General features: G+C 57.7%; 1 protein-coding gene across 1 annotated transcript; it reads left to right on the forward strand.

Annotated features, from left to right (window-relative positions):
• The first annotated feature begins 626 nt into the window (after positions 1 to 626).
• Positions 627 to 9,040, forward strand: NES (nestin). The gene is given in 5 exon segments (XM_024748344.1): positions 627 to 1,239; positions 1,242 to 1,432; positions 2,518 to 2,642; positions 4,438 to 4,511; positions 4,760 to 9,040. Coding segments are annotated over 5 exon segments (4,614 nt in total). The 5' UTR covers positions 627 to 749; the 3' UTR covers positions 8,494 to 9,040.
• Positions 9,041 to 17,198: the final 8,158 nt, after the last annotated feature.

Here is a 17,198-nt window from a genome sequence, read left to right on the forward strand (position 1 = left end):
TGCTCTCTCCGTTTCCTGGCGGAGACTGAGGAAATAGGGTGTGTGTGCATATGGGGTGTTTCCCAGTAGGGCACATTTGTTCTTGTGTTCCAGGCAATGTCTCTTCTAACTTCTCGCTGCAATGCTGCCTTCTTCCAGTATTTCAGGAGGGTGAGCCTTCGCTATTTACGAAAAACATGCCCACATCTATTCTTTCAACAGTCCCATGACAGTTCCATCATCACTCCCATTTTTTGGATGAAGAAACTGAGTCTTAGAGGAATTCAGTAAGTGATAGCTCTCTTGGATGCGCTGAGTAACTGAGACTCGCACCCCCTCGCAGGACTGAATCCCCTGGCACCCCCTCCACAGGCTCAGTTCTGTGTTTAATCTGCTTTTACATCTGCGGTTCTGACCTTGCCTCATGGCCTCTTCCCCCTGAAAGCCACCATCGGATCGGATTCTCCGGGCATGGCTTTTCCTTTGGTTTCACTCTCCAGCATACCGGGGGCACAGGGACAAAGGCTGCTGTCGTTTCTCTGAACTCTAAGGGGTTAAGGCCTGGGTCCCGCCCCTTTTCCCGCCAGGCTGGCGGGAGTATGAATAGCCTCGCTCCCACTCCCGACTCTCAGTCGCTTCAGCTGCTCCTCGCCCCGCCCCGTCATTGTCCCCATCCGTCTTCTTTACCCTTCCGTCCTAAAAGCTTTGAGAGCTACTGGCTTCTCCCGGTGCTTCGCCTCTCTCCACCTTCGGTGGATCAGACGGGCAGGATGGAGGGCTGCCTGGGGGAGGAATCTTTTCAGATGTGGGAGCTCAACCGGCGCCTGGAGGCCTACCTGGCCCGGGTCAAGGCGCTAGAGGAGCAGAATGAGCTGCTCAGCGCGGAGCTCGGGGGTCTCCGGGCACAGGCCGGGGACGCCTCCTGGAGGGCCCGTGCCGACGACGAGCTGGCGGCCCTGCGGGCCCTCGTCGACCAGCGCTGGCGGGAGAAGCGCGCGGCCGAGGTGGCGCGCGACAACCTGGAAGAAGAGGTGGAGGGCGTGGCGAGCCGGTGCCAGCAGCTGCGGCTGGCCCGGGAGCGGACCGCGGAGGAGACGGCCCGCAGCCGGCGCGCGGTCGAGGCCGAAAAGTGCGCCCAGGCCTGGCTGAGCACCCAGGCGGCGGAGCTGGAGCGCGAGCTGGAGGCTCTGCGCGCGGCGCACGAGGAGGAACGCGCGGGCCTGAACGCTCAGGCTGCCTGCGCCCCCCGCGGCCCCGCTCCACGCACATGGAGACGTCGCTGGGCCAGGCCCGCGAGCGGCTGGGCCACGCGTTGCAGGGCGCCCGCGACGGTCGGCTGAAGCTGCAGCAGCTCCAAGCGGAGCGCAGCGGCCTCCAGGAGCGCAGGGCCGCGCTGGAGCAGAGGTTGGAGGGCCGCTGGCAGGAGCGGCTGCGGGCTACTGAGCAGTTCCAGGTGAGGAAGCCTGGGGGCCTGGGCAAGACAAGGCTTCAGGAAGTCCCGTTGGGTATCAGAGACCTGGGAAAGGGAGTGGGAAGTCGGGGGTGTGGTGGCTGCAGATTCAGGGGCCACTTCTTAGAAAACCATGCCTGGTGCCACTGTCCTAGACTTTCACAACTCTGTCTAGTGTAGGGCTGGAATGATGGAGGTTCAGACCTCAAAGCACACCCCCTCGAAGGGCAGACAGGCACAAGACTGCAGCAGCCTCCTCACTGTCTAAGCGGCACCTTCGTACCCTGATGGCCCCTGGACCCCTCCCTAGGCCCTGCTGTTGCTCAGAAGATGCTCAGAACTTTCCCTCTCAGTGCTGATCTGATGGTCTGGCCACTCAAGAGTCTACAAGTTCCCAACTGCCCTCCTCCCCCTGACAGGAGAGGGTGAGGGGCCCTGGATGGGGAGCCACCAGCCCTTCTCTCCCTTGTCTGGGCTTTTCGGCTCCTGAGCACATTCCAGAGGCCTGGGACAGCTGCTCCCCCTCACACTGCGCAGATGTGACCAGCAGCTGAGAAAACAGCCTCCTGCCTGGGCCAGACAGAGGTCTCACCATGACCCCCCCCCCTTCAGAGGAGAAAGATTCCAGAACATGTGGGAAGTGGAGGGGGTGGGGGCCTAGCATGGGGAGCAGGAGACAGTGACTGGGACCCGGGCTGTTTGGCTTCCAATCCTGCAGGCTCCAGGCCTGGTGATTAATCGTTTTTCCTTCTGCTTCCACTTTTTTCCTTCTCCTCCTCTCTGTAAGCCGTCTCCTCTCCTCCCTCGCCTCCCCCTTCCTGTGGGAGCTGAATTCTGAGCAGCATGTGCTACCATTTAATCAGCATTCTCAGAGGAGGAGCCAGGCGGTGGGAGAGGGCTGAGAGGGGCCGCTGTGCTCTTCTCGGGGGCTTCGGGAGGGGTTCTCTGGGCGGGAAGTGGGGTAGGGGAGGCCGGAATCCGCTCTGCAGAGAAGTGAGGGAGCAGAAAATGCTGCTGCAGTGGCCAATGGGGATACGTTAGCAGAAGGACCCCGTCCCTTCACTGACTGCCTCTGGCTTGCTCTGCAGCTGTCCGTGGAGGCCCTGGAGCAGGAGAAACAGGGCCTACAGAGCCAGATCGCCCAGGTCCTGGAAGGTCGGCAGCAGCTGGCACACCTCAAGATGTCCCTCAGCTTGGAGGTGGCCACATACAGGTACAGGTTGACCCTGACCCATGCAGGCACACAGATGCACGCATACATGCAGGGGCAGGCTCCTTGGCTGAAGAGGCCCAGAGCCACGGGTGGTGGAGGCTCTGCCACTGCTCAGTCCTGTGACTCTAGGCTGATCCCTTCCACACCACGATGTGTGCCACCTAAGCCCACCTGCTCTCTCGTGGGTTCAGGACCAGAGAAGCATCCCGTGCCCAGGAGATCCCCCAAGGAGAGGTGATACAGCTGAGTGGGACAGCCTCAAAGGAGAGGGCTGGACACGTGTGGGTCACCCAGATCCAGAACCTTACCCCAAGGGGCTGAAAGGCCCAGTCTCTGTGTGTGTGCTCACACAGAGAGGGTGACATCCTTGAGCAGCCTCAGGAAGAGGGAATTGCAGGTGTGGGCCCGTGGCACTGACTTGCCACCTGACCTGGGCCTCAGTCTCCTTTTCGGGAGGATGGGAGATGGGCTGGGTGACAGCCAAGGTCCCTTCCATCCTGAATGTCCTGGGGCCTGGCTTCTCTCGAGCCTTGGCCCCGCCCAGCCCTTCTACTGACCACATTCCCTGTTGGCTCAGGAAAGGTTGAGACCAAGGAAGTGCTGCTTCTCTGGCTCTGTGGCCTTGGGCAAACCCAGTTTCTGGGAAACTGGCCTGGTTAGCCAAGGATCCACTGATGAAGCCTGAGGAAGGGGCTTTGCTACTGTGAAGGGCTGCGTACCCCAAGCCTGCAGGGTGGAGCCAGGGCTAGACAGGCTGTGAGGACAGTACCCCCAGAATCCACAGGCAAACAAAAGCAGGGGCCCTGGGACAGGTTAAGGAGGGGAGGGGAGGCCGGGCCCAGAGAGGGAAGGTCGGTGAGGATCTAGGGATGAAGAAGAGAGGGCCTCCACCTCCATGGGGCACAGAGCTCAGGGAGCGTGAGGCTGCATCGAGAAGGACAGAGGTGAGACCACAGAAAACACTAACCAGACTCAGAGATCATGAAGTAGAGCACAGAGGAGATAGATGTTCAGGATAACTTGTTGAATTGATTGGTCCTCCCTCCCCCGCAATCGGCCCCCTCCTCCTCAGTCCCCGTGGGGCACTAAGGCAGGGGCGTGTACGCGAAAACCTCCATTGCCCTGAAAGGCTTGGGATCCAGAGTACTTAGAGATCTCAAGATGAGGGCCTTGACCCCTAAATCAAACCACTGAGGGGAGAGGACTGTGCAGGCTTAACCTGGGTTTTGAGGCATGAAAAGGATTTGGAGAGAGGGAGCTGAATTCATTGGCTTTTGTCTGGAACCAGCTCTGGGGGCCCTGGGGGAGAAGGAGGAGGGAGCCTATCCCATGGGAACGGCCTGAGAATTCCCACTTCCCCTGGGAAGCCCCCTACTCAGACCCTCCAGATGGCAGTGTGGACAAAGGCATCAATTAGCATGAGAATCGGCCCCCCACCCGGAGGATGAGGTCATAGGCCTGGGGTTGGGAGGGGACTAGTCTAAGCAATGTGTGGGTGTGTGTGTACACTGTGTGGACTGTGTGGGAATCTGCTTGTGTGTCTGTGAGTCCAGCTGTGTGTCCCACATAAGTGTGTGACTCCGTGTGACCAAATGGGTGATATCTGTGGGATGTGACCATGTGATTTCATGTGCAGAGCCAAGTATGCATGTGGCTTTTGTGTGATAGTGGTGAAAATGAAGAGATAGCCTGCCAGGCCAGGGACGCACATGCTCAGCCGCGACTTTTGCCTGGCTGGCTTGCCGGCTGGCCTGTGGGCAGAGGGCTGACCCAGCTTTTCCTCCCTTGTCCCCAGAACCCTCCTAGAGGCAGAGAACTCCCGGCTGCAGACACCTGGCAGCGGTTCCAAGGCTTCCCTCAGCTTCCTGGGTAAGAGGAGGGGCCAAGGTCCCCCCAAAACTTTACCTTTCTTTCCTCTTCACACCCAGAGCGATGCCTTTCCTGAAAAGCAGCAGTCTTAAGTCTTGACACCGTGGTCCTCCACGGCAGCGAGCATACTCTTAGCCCAGCCCATAAAAGGCAGGAGCAGGACCCTCTTGCCAGAAGTGGTAGCTGCTCCCCTGCCCCACCCCCAACCTGTATGTGCTGACAGCGTTCCTTCCCCTCTACTTTTCCAGACCCTAAGCTGGAGCTGCATTTCCCTGGGACCCCAGAGGGCCGGCGTCTGGGACCTTTGCTTTCTGTGCTGAGCCCTACTCCCCTCTCCTCGTCTTTGCCTGATACCCTTGAAACACCTGTGCCAGGCTTCCTGAAGAGCCAGGAGCTCCTTCAGGGCCATGCCCCCACCTCGGCCAGCACCCCCATTCCGCCCACACCTCAGGCTCCCCGCCCTGCCACAGATGCCAAGATCAGAGCCCAGGATGCCCCTCTCTCCCTGCCCCAGCCACAGGTTGGGGTGCAACAGGTTCCAGAAGCGGTGTGGGCTGAAGCCAAGGTGGCCATCCCTGCCAGCGTCCTGCCAGGACCAGAGGAGCCTGGGGGCAAAGAACAAGAGCCCAGTCCAGGCCAGTCCTCTGAAGATCATGCCTCCCTGGCTCCAGCCCTCAGCCCTGACCATCCCAGTTTAGAGGCCAAAGATGGAGAACCCAGTGGGTCTAGCAGATTCCAGGAGGAAGGGGAAGGACAAATCTGGGGGCTGGCAGAGAAAGAAACAGCTGTAGAGGTCAAAGTAATAAGCAGCTTGCAGCAGGAAACATGGCAAGAAGAGGGGGATCTGGACATGAAAGAAATCCAAGACTCCCTGGGTCCTTTGGAAAAAGAAACTCTGAAGTCTCTGGAAGAGGAGATTCAGGAGCCACTGATTTCTCTGGAAAAACAGCGCCATGAGACAATGAGATCTCTAGAGAAGGAGAATCAGGAATCTCTGAGGTCTTTGGAAGAAGAGAACTTAGAAACACTAAAAACTCTAGAAAAGGAGAATCAAGAGTTATTGCAGTCTTTAGAAGGAAAGGAGATGGAGGTAATGAGACCTCTAGAAAAAGAGACTCTAGAAGTACTTAAGCCTATAGGAAGAGAGGACCCACAGACATTGCAATCACCAGAAAAGGAGAGTCAAGAAATAATGAGGTCTCTTCAAGGAAATGTAGGAGCATTTTTATCTCCAGGAAAGGAAAATCAAGAATTAGTGAGGTCTCTAGAAGAGGAGAACTTTGAGTCATTGAGAGCTCTAGAAAAGGAAAGGCAAGAGCCACTGAGATGTCAAGACGTAGAGAACCAGGAAACATTGAGACCCTTAGCAAAAGAGAATCTAGAGCCACTGAGATCTCTAGAAGAAAAAGACCAGGAGACATCAAGACCTCTAGGAAAAGAGAATCAGCCACTGAGGTCTCTAGAAAAAGAAGACCAGATGACATTGAGCCCTCTAGAAAAGGTGAAACCAGAGGCACTAAAGTCTCTTGGAAAAGACCAGGAGATAGTTAGACTTCTCGAAAAAGAGAATCAAGACTTATTAAGGTCCCTAAATGAAGAGAGTGTAGAGGCAGTGAGATCTTTAGGAACAGAGACTCTAGAACCACTAAAGCCTACAGGAGAAGAAAACCTGGAAATGTTGAAACCTCTAGAAAAGGAAAGTCAAGAACCACTGGGGTCTGTGGAAGGGAACCAAGAGACACTGAGACCCCTAGAAAAGGAGACTCAGAAATCACTGAGCTCTCTGGGAGGGCAGAGTGTAGAGGATATGAGATCTCCAGAGGAGGTAGAAAAGGGAAGTCAAAGGTATCTGGAAGAGGAAGAGAACGTGGAGAAGGGAGAGAATTCAGAGCCACCAAGGTCCCTGGAGGAGGAGGGACAGGAGCTGCCACTCTCTGCACATCTGCAGAAGTGGGAAGATACGGTGCAGGGGGGTCAAGAACTGGATCAGGAAACGCCCCCTGGGAGACCTGAACTGGACAGTGCGGACGAGGCAGAGATGGAACCTAGGGAATGGGAGAGCTTTGCTGGGAAGGGGGAGGCTGTAGACCAAGGGGAGCTGCAGCTGACGGCCACAGGCAAGGCCTGGAGCCCAGGTGAGGGGCAGCTAGGGAGCTCCGAGCCCAAAGAGCAGAGGGTCTCAGCTGAGGGAGCCAGTGGGGTGGGAGGCACTGAGGGCCTCCAGGACCCTGAAGAGCAGCCAGACCAGGTGGGGACCCCGGGCCTCCCAGCTCGCCAGGGAATGTCAGAGGTGCTAGAGCCAGTGTTGGAAGGTGAGGATGTGGCCCCCAGCGATGGCCGAGCCTCCCCAGAGGTCGCCTTGGGCTTAGAGACTGCAGGAGTGGAACAGGGACCGGAGCAGGAGGCGGTAGGGCTGGAGGACCCAGGCGGCCTGGCCAGAGAGGAGGTGATGGAGCCACCCCTGGGGGAGGAAGGTTTGGAGGCAAAGAGGGTACAGGGCTTGGAAGGGCCCAGAAAGGAGCTGGAGGAGGCAGCTGCCCTGGAGCCAGAGCTCTCCACACTGCCCAGGAAGGGCAGAGACCCGCTGGACACTGCCAGGGGCTGGGAGGAGTCTGAGCCTGATGCCCCTGAGGAAGCAGAGGAGATGTTCCCTGCTGAGACCTCGTGCTGCGATGGAAGTGATACACCTCAACCCAGGCCCTTGAGCTCCGAGGGAGCAAAGGAGGATGCCGAAGCAGTGCTGGGGCCACCCAGCCCACGGCCCACTGAGTCCTGCTCACCCATCCCAATCCCTGAAGATGCCCCTGGGCCCCAGCCCCTGGCTGAGGGTAGCCAAGAGGCTAGCTGGGGGCTGGCAGGCAGGGCTGAGGTCCTGGGAAAGGTGGAGGGTGAGCAGGAGGATATGGGCTCCGCGGGAATCCCTGAAGGCCTCTCGGAGGAGGGGGAGGAGAGCAGAGAAGAGAGTGAGGCTGATGAGCTAGGGGAGACCCTTCCCGACTCCACTCCCCTGGGCCTCTACCTCGGGTCCCCTGCTTCCCCCAAGTGGGACCTGGCTGGAGAGCAGAGGCCCTCCCCTCAAGAGGAGACTGGAAAGGAAGGCTGGGGCCCTGCAGTCCTGGCCTCTGAGGGCCTTGGGGCCCATCCCTCAGAGGAGGAGGAGGGAGGAGATGAGGAGGAACGTGGCCATGACTCTGAGCTGTCGGAAGAATTTGAGGACTTGGGGACTGAGGCTTCTCTTCTTCCTGGGGTCCCTGGGGAGGTGGCAGAACCTCCGGGCCAGGTGCCCCCGTTGCTACTGGAGCCTGCAGCCTGGGATCCGGATGGGGAATCTGATGGATTTGCAGATGAGGAAGAGAGCGGGGAGGAGGGAGAGGAAGAAGATGAAGAAGGGGAGAGGGGGCCAGGGGCAGGGCGGTGGGGGGCAGGGCCCTCTGGGGGCAGCCTCCCGGCCCTGAGTGGCCCTCAGAGAGGGAAGCTCCTGGGGTCTGAGACCATGGATGTCAGTGTCCCCTGGGATGATGGCTTGAGGGGTGCGGCATCTGATGCCCCCATGACTGCCCTGGAGACTGAGTCCCAGGACAGCACGGAGGCCTCAGGATCAGAGGAGGAGTCTGATGCTATCCCCCTGGAGAGGGAGGGCCAAGTCCCTGGCCCTCTGGGGACCCTCAGTGCGGTGGAGGACACGGGCTTGGAGGCAGGGGACCCCCTTGGTGGTGTCAATGGCCAGGGCCCCAGCCTGAAGGAAGAGTTGGAGCATGTGAATGGGGGTGTGGTGAACGGGCTGGAGCAGTCTGAGGGAGTAAGGCAGGGGAAACCGGGGCCCCCTGAGGGTGACCGAGGGAGCCCCTTGGAGGAGGAGGAGGAGGGGGGTGCCCTGAAGACCCCTTGGGCAGGGGCTCCGCTTCACCTGGGCCAAGGCCAGCTCCTGAAGTTCAGTCAGCGAGAGGGAGATGGAGACTCCTGGTCCTCAGGGGAGGACTAGAGGAAGAGCACCCCCTCCTGCACTGAGGTCTTGGGCAGGGGGGTATCCCCAAGCCCCCTCCCTGCTCGGAGGCAGCACCCTTAACTTATCTCTTGACCCGTGGTTTCTGTCCGAGAGGCCTGGCTAGCCGAGGTGAAATGGGTGTGGCAAAGGGACCCGTTCCAAGAATGCAGGCTCTGGGAATAGAAACCAGCCCCTTGGACCCTGCTAAGGGGGACATCCGGCCTGCACTGTCCCAAGAGGCTGAAGCCAACTGAATCTCTGTAGGACTAGGCCCCCCCTTTTCTTTGCACTCCCTTTCCTTCCCATCCCATCAGCTGGAAAAGGCCAGGGGCCCAGTGGCTCCTCCATGGGGAGGGGGCCGTGGTGGTCCATGCGCCAGGGCTCACCAGCTCTGCCCTTCTTCACTGCACCCTCATGGGATGTCTGGCTGATGGCTACTGGTGGTGAGGGGGTGCTTCTATGTCCTGACCCCCCATATGCCTGCCATGTTGTAGCCCCATCTGGCTTTTCCCTGCCTGAATAAAGTAATACCTCCGCCTATAAAGTCTGGACTCTTCCTTCCTCAATTCAGGGGGGCCTCAGGGCTGACACAGAAGCAGAGGAGACTGGGGGAGGAAGCAGGACATGCTAGTGTGAGGGAGGGGCTGCCTCCTGAGGAGAGGAGGACCTGGAAGGCCTCATGGGGGAGACACAGCAGACAGACGAAGGCTGCAGGCAGCAGTGCTGGAGACCTGGGGAGGGAGGGGGTTGCTGTTTGACCAGGGAAGGAGGGCCAGCCCTTGTGGCCTTGGCACCTGCAGAAGTCCGGCCTGTCATCATCTCTGCCCACAGCGCTGATTACAGGGATTAAGCCTTGGGGCCACACTCTCCCGCGCATGTCCTCGCTGCTGGCCCCTCAGTGCCGCCAGCATAATAAGCCCCCTTGCCCCCAAACCCAAACAATTGTATGGCCTTGGCGTCTGCTCAGACTGGCTGGGTCAGAGCTGCGTAAGGGAAGAGGGAGGCCTATTCTGTCTCAGTCTGGCTGTGTGGCCTCAGGTCAGCGTTTAACCTCTCTGAACCTCAGATAAAGCCACACAGCGAGGGATGCTGGGCCAGGTGACTGCGGGGCCTCCCAGGGCAGGGAGATCAGGAGGAAGGCTGGGGAAAGCCGGAGGGCTACAGTTTAGATCTTCGGTAGGACTTCCCTTCCATGCTAAAGCAGGAGACAGAGGACAGGAAAGTGGAGGTGAGGCCGGGATAGACTGAAGCTGTCAGGGGTGAAACAAAAGTGCGAGGGGGTGTGCTGATAACGGGTTAGATCGGGGGTCCACCCAGCCACAGCTTCTTCCCAAGAGTACCCCCTTTCCCAGGAGTTCTCTGGGTCCCTGTGTAGGGCAGGGTGACACCAGGGGTTCCTGGATTAGGCGGGGCTTGAAGGCCTTGAAGTCAGGATACCCAAATAGAAACCGCTCCCCAGCTCAGCTCTGCAGGGAAAGAAGAGCTGGCGACACCTCTAAATATCCTGGGTGGGGGTGGGGCAGGGGCTGACAGACAAATGTTCCATGTCTGGGGACAATCCCAAGGCCAGAGGCAGGCCCTTCCTTTCCTCGGGCCCAAGGCTGAGGGCAGGGGAAGATGAGAAGATGAAGTCTCACCCTCTGGACAAGGAGGGGTGGACAGAGGCCCCCTGACAGAACCTCACTGTCTGTTTCTCTGCCCATGCCTTTCTCCTCCACCTAAGAGTCTTTGCATTAGGTACCCAGGCCCCCTCCTCTGCCCTTGGGGTCCAGGATGCTGGCAGCCCTCCTGGCAGCCCAAGCCTCCACGATCCTTCCTGTACTCACTGCTAACAAGGCCATGTCTGCTCCCGCCAGGCTGTGGGCCAGCACACTGGCCCGAGCAAATAAGGCCCACTCCCTGCTCCTCTAATGGGACAGAGGAGACCTGTGCTTGATCTCCCCAGGCCCTCGGGCACCCCCGCCTGGATGGGGGACCAAGGACAGAGGCCAAGCCAAGCAGTCCTTCCCTGTGTCTGGTGCCCATCCTGACCCCCACACCAAGATCCCTGGTCCCCTGCAGAATTACCCAAACTAGCCATTTCTGCCAACAGTCCCAAACAGGTAGAGGGACATCAGTTAGACAGAAGTGAAGACTTTCTAAAAGACGTATATGGTGGGTGGTGTGTTCTCTTTGGCAATGGTAGTCCATCTGTGCAGCAAGAGAAATGAGGGTTGGACAGTAACAGGGACTGTCAGATGTTTACAGGGCATCTCCTATGCACCATGGACCATGCAGGTGCTGGGAGTCCAAGGTTCCTGGCCCCGAGAGCTCTACCTTCTAACCGAACAAGGGCTTCTGAGTGGAAATCATATTTGAAAACAGAGAAGGGCAGGAGGTTATGGGAGCAGAGAGCGGGGGCCCCACCTGATCTGGGCTGGGGAAGGCTGGGAGGAGGAGGTCAGGGATGGCTGCCCTGGGAACCTGAAGCATGAGCAGGAGCTCAAGGAGGAAGGAGGAGGAGGGAGGAGGAGAGAAGAGGAGGCAGAGGAAAGGATTCTAGTCAGAGGGAAGAGCAGGTGCAAAGTCCTGGGGCAGGAAGAGAAGTCTGGGCATTTGAGGAACAGAATGTAGGCTTGTGTGGCCAGAAGGTGGAGAATGAGGGGTAAACTGTCCACAATAAGACTAGAGAGGAGTTGGGGGCCAGTGGGCCAAGGCCTAGCCAAGCAGCCAAGAAATACGGATTTCATCCTAAGGGAAATGAGGAGCTTTGAAAGGTTGTAAGTAGTGAGATGACATGACCAGGTTTGCATTTTAAATAGAACCTCTGGCTGCTGTGTGAGAGTGGATTGGGGTAGGTAGGTGGGCTTCAGGGAGGCTACTGCAGCGGTCCAGGTGGGGGACAAGGGTGGCAGTGGGAAGGAGAGGAGGCAGGTAAGGAAAGCACAGTCTCAGGCCTTGGTGACCCACTGTGGGAGATGGAGTGGGAGTGTGGCAGTAGGGGCAGCTGGGAGTCAGTGGTCCCATCTTCTGAGCTGGAGAATCCAGCAGGAAATTGTGACCTCTAGGAGGAGCTGCCCTGGGAGAGGGTGGGTTTGTGGAGCCCAGGAGAGAGGACCAGGTTGGAGAAGAGAATTGGAGGGGTCTGGGGACCCAAGGGTGCTCAGTACACATGGACTGAATACATGAATAAATGAATGAATGAACGACTGTGATGAGATCAGACGACAGGAAGCACTTGGAAGGGTGGAGTCCCAGGGGAGGGAATGAGGAGGCAGCACCCGCCACGTCCCCCCCATCCCAGCATGAGGACAAGTGGGAGGTTATTCTGGGACCTCCTCTGGGTAAATATAGCCTCTGGGGTGGGGGTAGGATGGGGGGGCTGGAGGTGACTTCCTCAGTTTGCTTGGGGCACTTCCTTATAAGGCTGTGCGGGCCGCGGCGCCTGGGAGGGTGAGGTCAGGGGCTGAGCTCTCCATTCAGCCCAGCCCGATGCTGTCCCGTTGCTGCTGCTGCCGCCAGAGGCTCAGAGGAAATCAAAGGCCTTGGCTTTGGGTTCTGGCCAAGGAGCTCAGAGTGTGGCCTCTTAAAGGGCCCCCTCAGCCTCACGTCTATGCAGGAGCCCAGTCCAGGGGTGGGAGGGGGTGTTCTTCCAGGGTCCTCTCAGGAGGTGATGCTGGGGGCCTCGGTTTTCCCATCTGCACAGTACTGCTCGGACTGGATCGTTCCCTGCTGCTCCATGCAGCTAGGAGATGCTGCCGTCTAACCTGGATCCCTCCCACTGCAGGGTCTATGCTTCTTGCTCTGGCCTCTTGAGATCAAAGCCTCAGAGTTCATTCATTGCTTCCAAAGGCCCTGGTCTCTCAGCTCCCCTAGTTTCCCCCTCTCGGCCCCTCCTTGGGGGACCAGCTGCTGCCACTTGACCCTGTGGTGTCACAGCTGCTATCAGAAATGCCATCCTTGTCAGGCAGGGATGGAGGAATGTGATTTAATTTCAGCTGGAATGTGCCCTCTGGGGCTGCCCCTAGAAAGGGGAGGGAATGGAGACTAAGCCCAAGAAACCCAAGAGGGCTCTGGGCTTGGCAACAGGCCCCTGGGTCCCTGTGGGGCCGCCCCAGCCCACAGGGGATGGTAAGTTCCAGGACACTGCTGCAGCAGGATGGGTGGAAGTTAGACATGAGGGTCTTCCTAGGAGGTGGGAAAAGAGAAGGTGTCACGTGAATGAAGCTCCAGTAGATAAAGAAAAGACCCAGGGACCCGTTCCCGAGTCCTCAGGCCCACCTTAAAAAGACAAAGGAGAGTCTCAAGTGAGCCACCAGGGAAGGGACTTTTGGGCTCAGGGGCAGGAAGAGGGACAGAATGGCCTCAGGTGAGGGTCCACGGAGTCTGCGACCAGAAGCAGAGGAAAACACGGCCCTCTCTGTTTCCACTCTCATGATCCGAAGATCCCATAGCCACGTCTCCATCCACCCTGGGGGCCCCTCTCCCCTCTCTTTCTAATACAGCACTGGCACACCTAGATCATGTCTCTTCTCCAACAATTCAGAAGCAGTAGACTCTGCCTCCCACTCCCCACTCTTTCCCCAGCCCCATTAATCCAGGGTCTCCAATGTGGACATCCCTCCTGTAACCTAACTCCTGTTTCTCATGCTGTCGCCTCTGGCCCCTCTTTCCCAAAGGGGCAGACCTGGGCCCCAGAGTCCCAGGTCCTAGAGCCTCCTTCAGCTTTCTCCTCTTCCAGTCGTGAGCTCCCCTTCCCCCAGCCTTTGTTCACTCTCCCCACCCCGTGACTCAGCTGTGGCACCAGAAATAAACCGAGGCAGGTGCCAGGGGGCCACTGTCGAGGAAGCACCTCCCAGCAGCTGTGGGCTCCTGCTGACAAGTGGAGCCCCAGGGTCCCAGGAGGGGTGGCTTGGAGAGTTCAATTTTGGGGGTGGGGAGACGTCTTGCTGGCTCTGGCTCCCTCCTCCCTCCTCCCTGCTAAGGAGAGACACCCCCTCCCTGTCAGCCTCACTCACCACTCACAGACCCACTCTCCTTCCTCGTCTCCCCCTTTTCACCTCTCCTCTGTCTTCCACTCTTCCACTTCCTTTCTTCCCTCCTCCCTGGCCCCTTCCCAAGTCCTGAATCCTTTGGTCTCTCCTGGATTCCCTCTTTCTCTATTCACCTCGTTTGCCAGGAAATTCTGTGTCAAAAGAGAACTTCAGTTCACCTTGATGGGGATAAAGGCACAGACAGACATTCTTGCCAACGATACTAAGAATCCTTAGATGTCACTTGGGGGCCATAGAACATGGGCCAGCGGTCTGTGGGCTGTTCCTCTTCAGGGCTCCAGTCCAAAGTGGTCAACCAATAGCCTTCCCTCTGTTAACAACTTCTAAAGACAAAGGAAGAATCATCAGGAAATAAACACAGAGGCCACAGGATCTACACACTCAGACGATTAACGAGAGTCTAGAGTCTCTCAGTGGGGAATTTCCCCACATTTTTCTTCCATTTTCCTCTTTTCTTTTCTCTCCTCTCCTTCCCAATCCTTTTCCCCTGCTCTGTCCCTGAATCTTTCAGTTCTCCCTTCCCAGGAGGAAGAAGGCTGCTTTGCAGGAGGCAGACGGGAAGTTAGATCTCAGGAAGGACCTTTAGCCTGGGGAACAGAGGAACCTTTATACCGCTGGGAGAGACAGCACCTGGATCCTCACTCCAGGCGGGATCTGACTGCAGCCCCTACGGAAAGCCCTCCCACCCACGGGGGTCTGACAGGCTGAGCATTTTTGGAAGTCTTTGGGAGCTACTGTGTCGCAGAAGGCAGCCAGGACAATGGGGCCCTTTCTCTCCCTGCCCAGGAGAGAGGCCCACAGACAGGCTAGGACAAAGGCTTCAGTGAGGTCAGGGCAGTGTGTGGGAGTTATGGGTGGGGGGGTGGGGAAGGACCTGGGGAAGGCCCATCTCCCTGGGCTCTCAGGCCCCTTTTCAATGCCCAAGGCTCTAACCCAAGCTGGGCCTCCTCTCTCCACATAGAGGGGGAGGGAACCCCCATTCTAGATATGAGGAAAGGAGGCTGGGAGCTTAACCGTATACCCAGGGCACTCTGCTGTGTCCTGGAGGCAGAGGTAGATACAGCTGTGCCCCTACTCCAGCTGTCCAAAGAGATAGGGATGACACTCCATGAGGGGCCGATTCCCCCTATCCAGACCAAGAGAGCCCCCCCCCCCACACACACACACATACTGGTCCAGGGGTTAGATTCTATGCAGGGTGCTGAGTCATCCCTGGACCAGCTCTCCCTTCCCCAGGAAGTCCAACAAAGCCAGGAGAAGGCTTCCGTTTCCGGCAGCCCTGCCCAAGCAGCTCAGCAGGTGTCAGGGGAACAGGGGGGATCCTAGTTCTTCTGGAACTCTCCTCATCCACAGATCAATGACGGTAGATCCCTGCCTACTGCTGCCGGGAGATTCAGTGAGAAAGCTGATGACAAGGCTGGGAAACCAAAGCCCCTTCCAGCTTCCCACCAGAGTCTCTCCAGGAAATCCAACCTGCTACCTAAACTCCATCTCTGTGAGGATATGTTTCTCAGACAACCTCCCTTAAGAACCCAAGGACAGGGCTCCCCTGGTGGCGCAGTGGTTAAGAAGCCGCCTGCCAATGCAGGGGACACGGGCTCAAGCCCTGCTCCAGGAAGATCCCACATGCTGTGGAACAACTATGCCCGTGTGCCACAACTACTGAGCCTGTGCTCTAGAGCCCGTGAGCCACAACTACTGAGCCCGTGCGCCACAGCTACTGAAGCCCGCACACCTAGAGCCCGTGCTCCACAGCAAGAGAAGCCACCGCAATGAGAAGCCCACGCACCGCAAGGAAGAGTAGCCCCCGCTCACCGCAACTAGAGAAAACCCCGCGCACAATACAGACCCAATGCAACCAAAAATAAATAATAAATAATTTAATTAAAAAATAAAAACCCAAGGACAGACACTGCCTCCTCCTCTTCAGACCCCACCTTCAAAGGCCCACTTTGGTCTTGATCCACTTACAATTCCAGCTTAATGCTCTGACATCCCTAAAAGTGCAATGAGTGGGTAATTGCAGGGTAATACAGGATAAAGTGGGGTTCTGCTCTGGCCCCAGGATCATCTTCTTCTTCGTAGCTGCTTAAAAAACAGTCCCACTCCCTAGCCATGCTAGGCTGTGTCGTGTGGAGGTGTGGAGTGTGGGCCGGGCAGAAGGTGGGACAGGAGAGCCTGGGGCGAAGAGAGGAATGTGGTGGTTGGTGATTGGTTGGGAGCTGGCTCTGGGAGGTCAGTGTTGGTGTCTCAGAGACCAGCTGGTTGGGGTTTACATACCTGGAGAAGGCCCAGGATGGGCCTGGGCAGGGATGGCCTGGGAGAGCCCCCAGCTCCCCCCAACAATCACCTGTCTTTCTCTGTCCTGTCTCACCTGTCTGGGTCTCTTCATATTGCCCTCTCTAAGCTTTTTGCTCCTCTGGATCTGTCTCCCTAACCCTTAGTTTTATCAGGTTTTACTGACTTCTACAAAAAGGAGTAAGAACTGCCCATGTGCGTGAATGTGGTGTAACCGTGGGCACAAGCAGAAGTGTGTACACATGACAGTGTGCACACGTGTGTGCATGTGTGTGAACCAGTGTGGTTAAGTGTGAGGATCTGCAGCAGTAAGATTCACCCCCATCAAGAAGACAGACAGCATGCTGGCAAAACACTTTACCAGGAGGCACAAGAAGGCACAATTCAGTGGACTGCGATGAGGTACACACACACACACACACACACACACACACACACACACACACACACACACGCGCGCGCGCGCGCGCGCGCGCAGCTGATCATTCTCTCTCCACTATTCAGAGAGTGACCTCATCATCTCAGTCTCCGCTGACTCACAGACCCCAGGGCCAGCTCAGCCTGGCCGGAAGTCCTACCTTCCTCCCGCCCCACAGCCCGCAACCCGCTTCCCTTCCCTGGGCTCCTCAGAAAGACAGACCCCAGCGCTCCCTGGCGGTATCCTGGGACTCCTCCAGTTCGGCTCCACTCACGCACGCGCACACGGCACTCTCAGGCTGACGTGTCTGCAGCCGCAGCGCCCTCTGCTGACCACAGCCTATGGGCCTCACAGGTCGTTCCCCAGATCTCTGCCCGCCCTTGTTTCTCCGTTCCTGCATCTCTGCTGCTTCTGCTGAAAGTAAGCCTTCTTGAAGCCTAACCCTCTGCGTTCCCTTCACCCTCACACCCCCTGGGAGAATCCCCCTCTGGAACCTCGGAATGGGGACACCAAAGCACCCACCTCTCTGGGCCCTCAGCCCCTCTACCTCCCCAGACTGAACTTCTCCAGGTCGGCTTGACTGGACATTCTGGGCACTCCAGCTTCTTCCAAATATCCTCATGCTGTTCCCCAACCCCCGTGGGCTTATTCATTCCATAAATACTTACTGGGCAGCTATTCTGTGCCAGGCACTCATATCAGGCACTGACATCTTGAGGACTTCTCTGACCTTCAGAAGCTAATAAACACAGAAGGTCTATTTATCCTGTGAGGCCCGGCCCAACTCCACTTTTCTCTCTCACACACAGAGGCATCAATCTTGTTTGGGCTCAAATGCAGCTTTATTTCCTGCTGGTTTTACAGGTATTCCACCCTGCGAACCCATTCTCTTGGAAAACCGAGAATGAGTGGGCACAGTGCCCCCCAGGGGAATGGAGAGGACAGGATGGCTG

The sequence above is a fragment of the Neophocaena asiaeorientalis genome, unplaced genomic scaffold (genome assembly GCF_003031525.2).
Source record: "Neophocaena asiaeorientalis asiaeorientalis breed wild unplaced genomic scaffold, Neophocaena_asiaeorientalis_V1.1 scaffold76, whole genome shotgun sequence".
In the NCBI taxonomy this organism is placed as follows: Eukaryota; Metazoa; Chordata; class Mammalia; order Artiodactyla; family Phocoenidae; genus Neophocaena; species Neophocaena asiaeorientalis.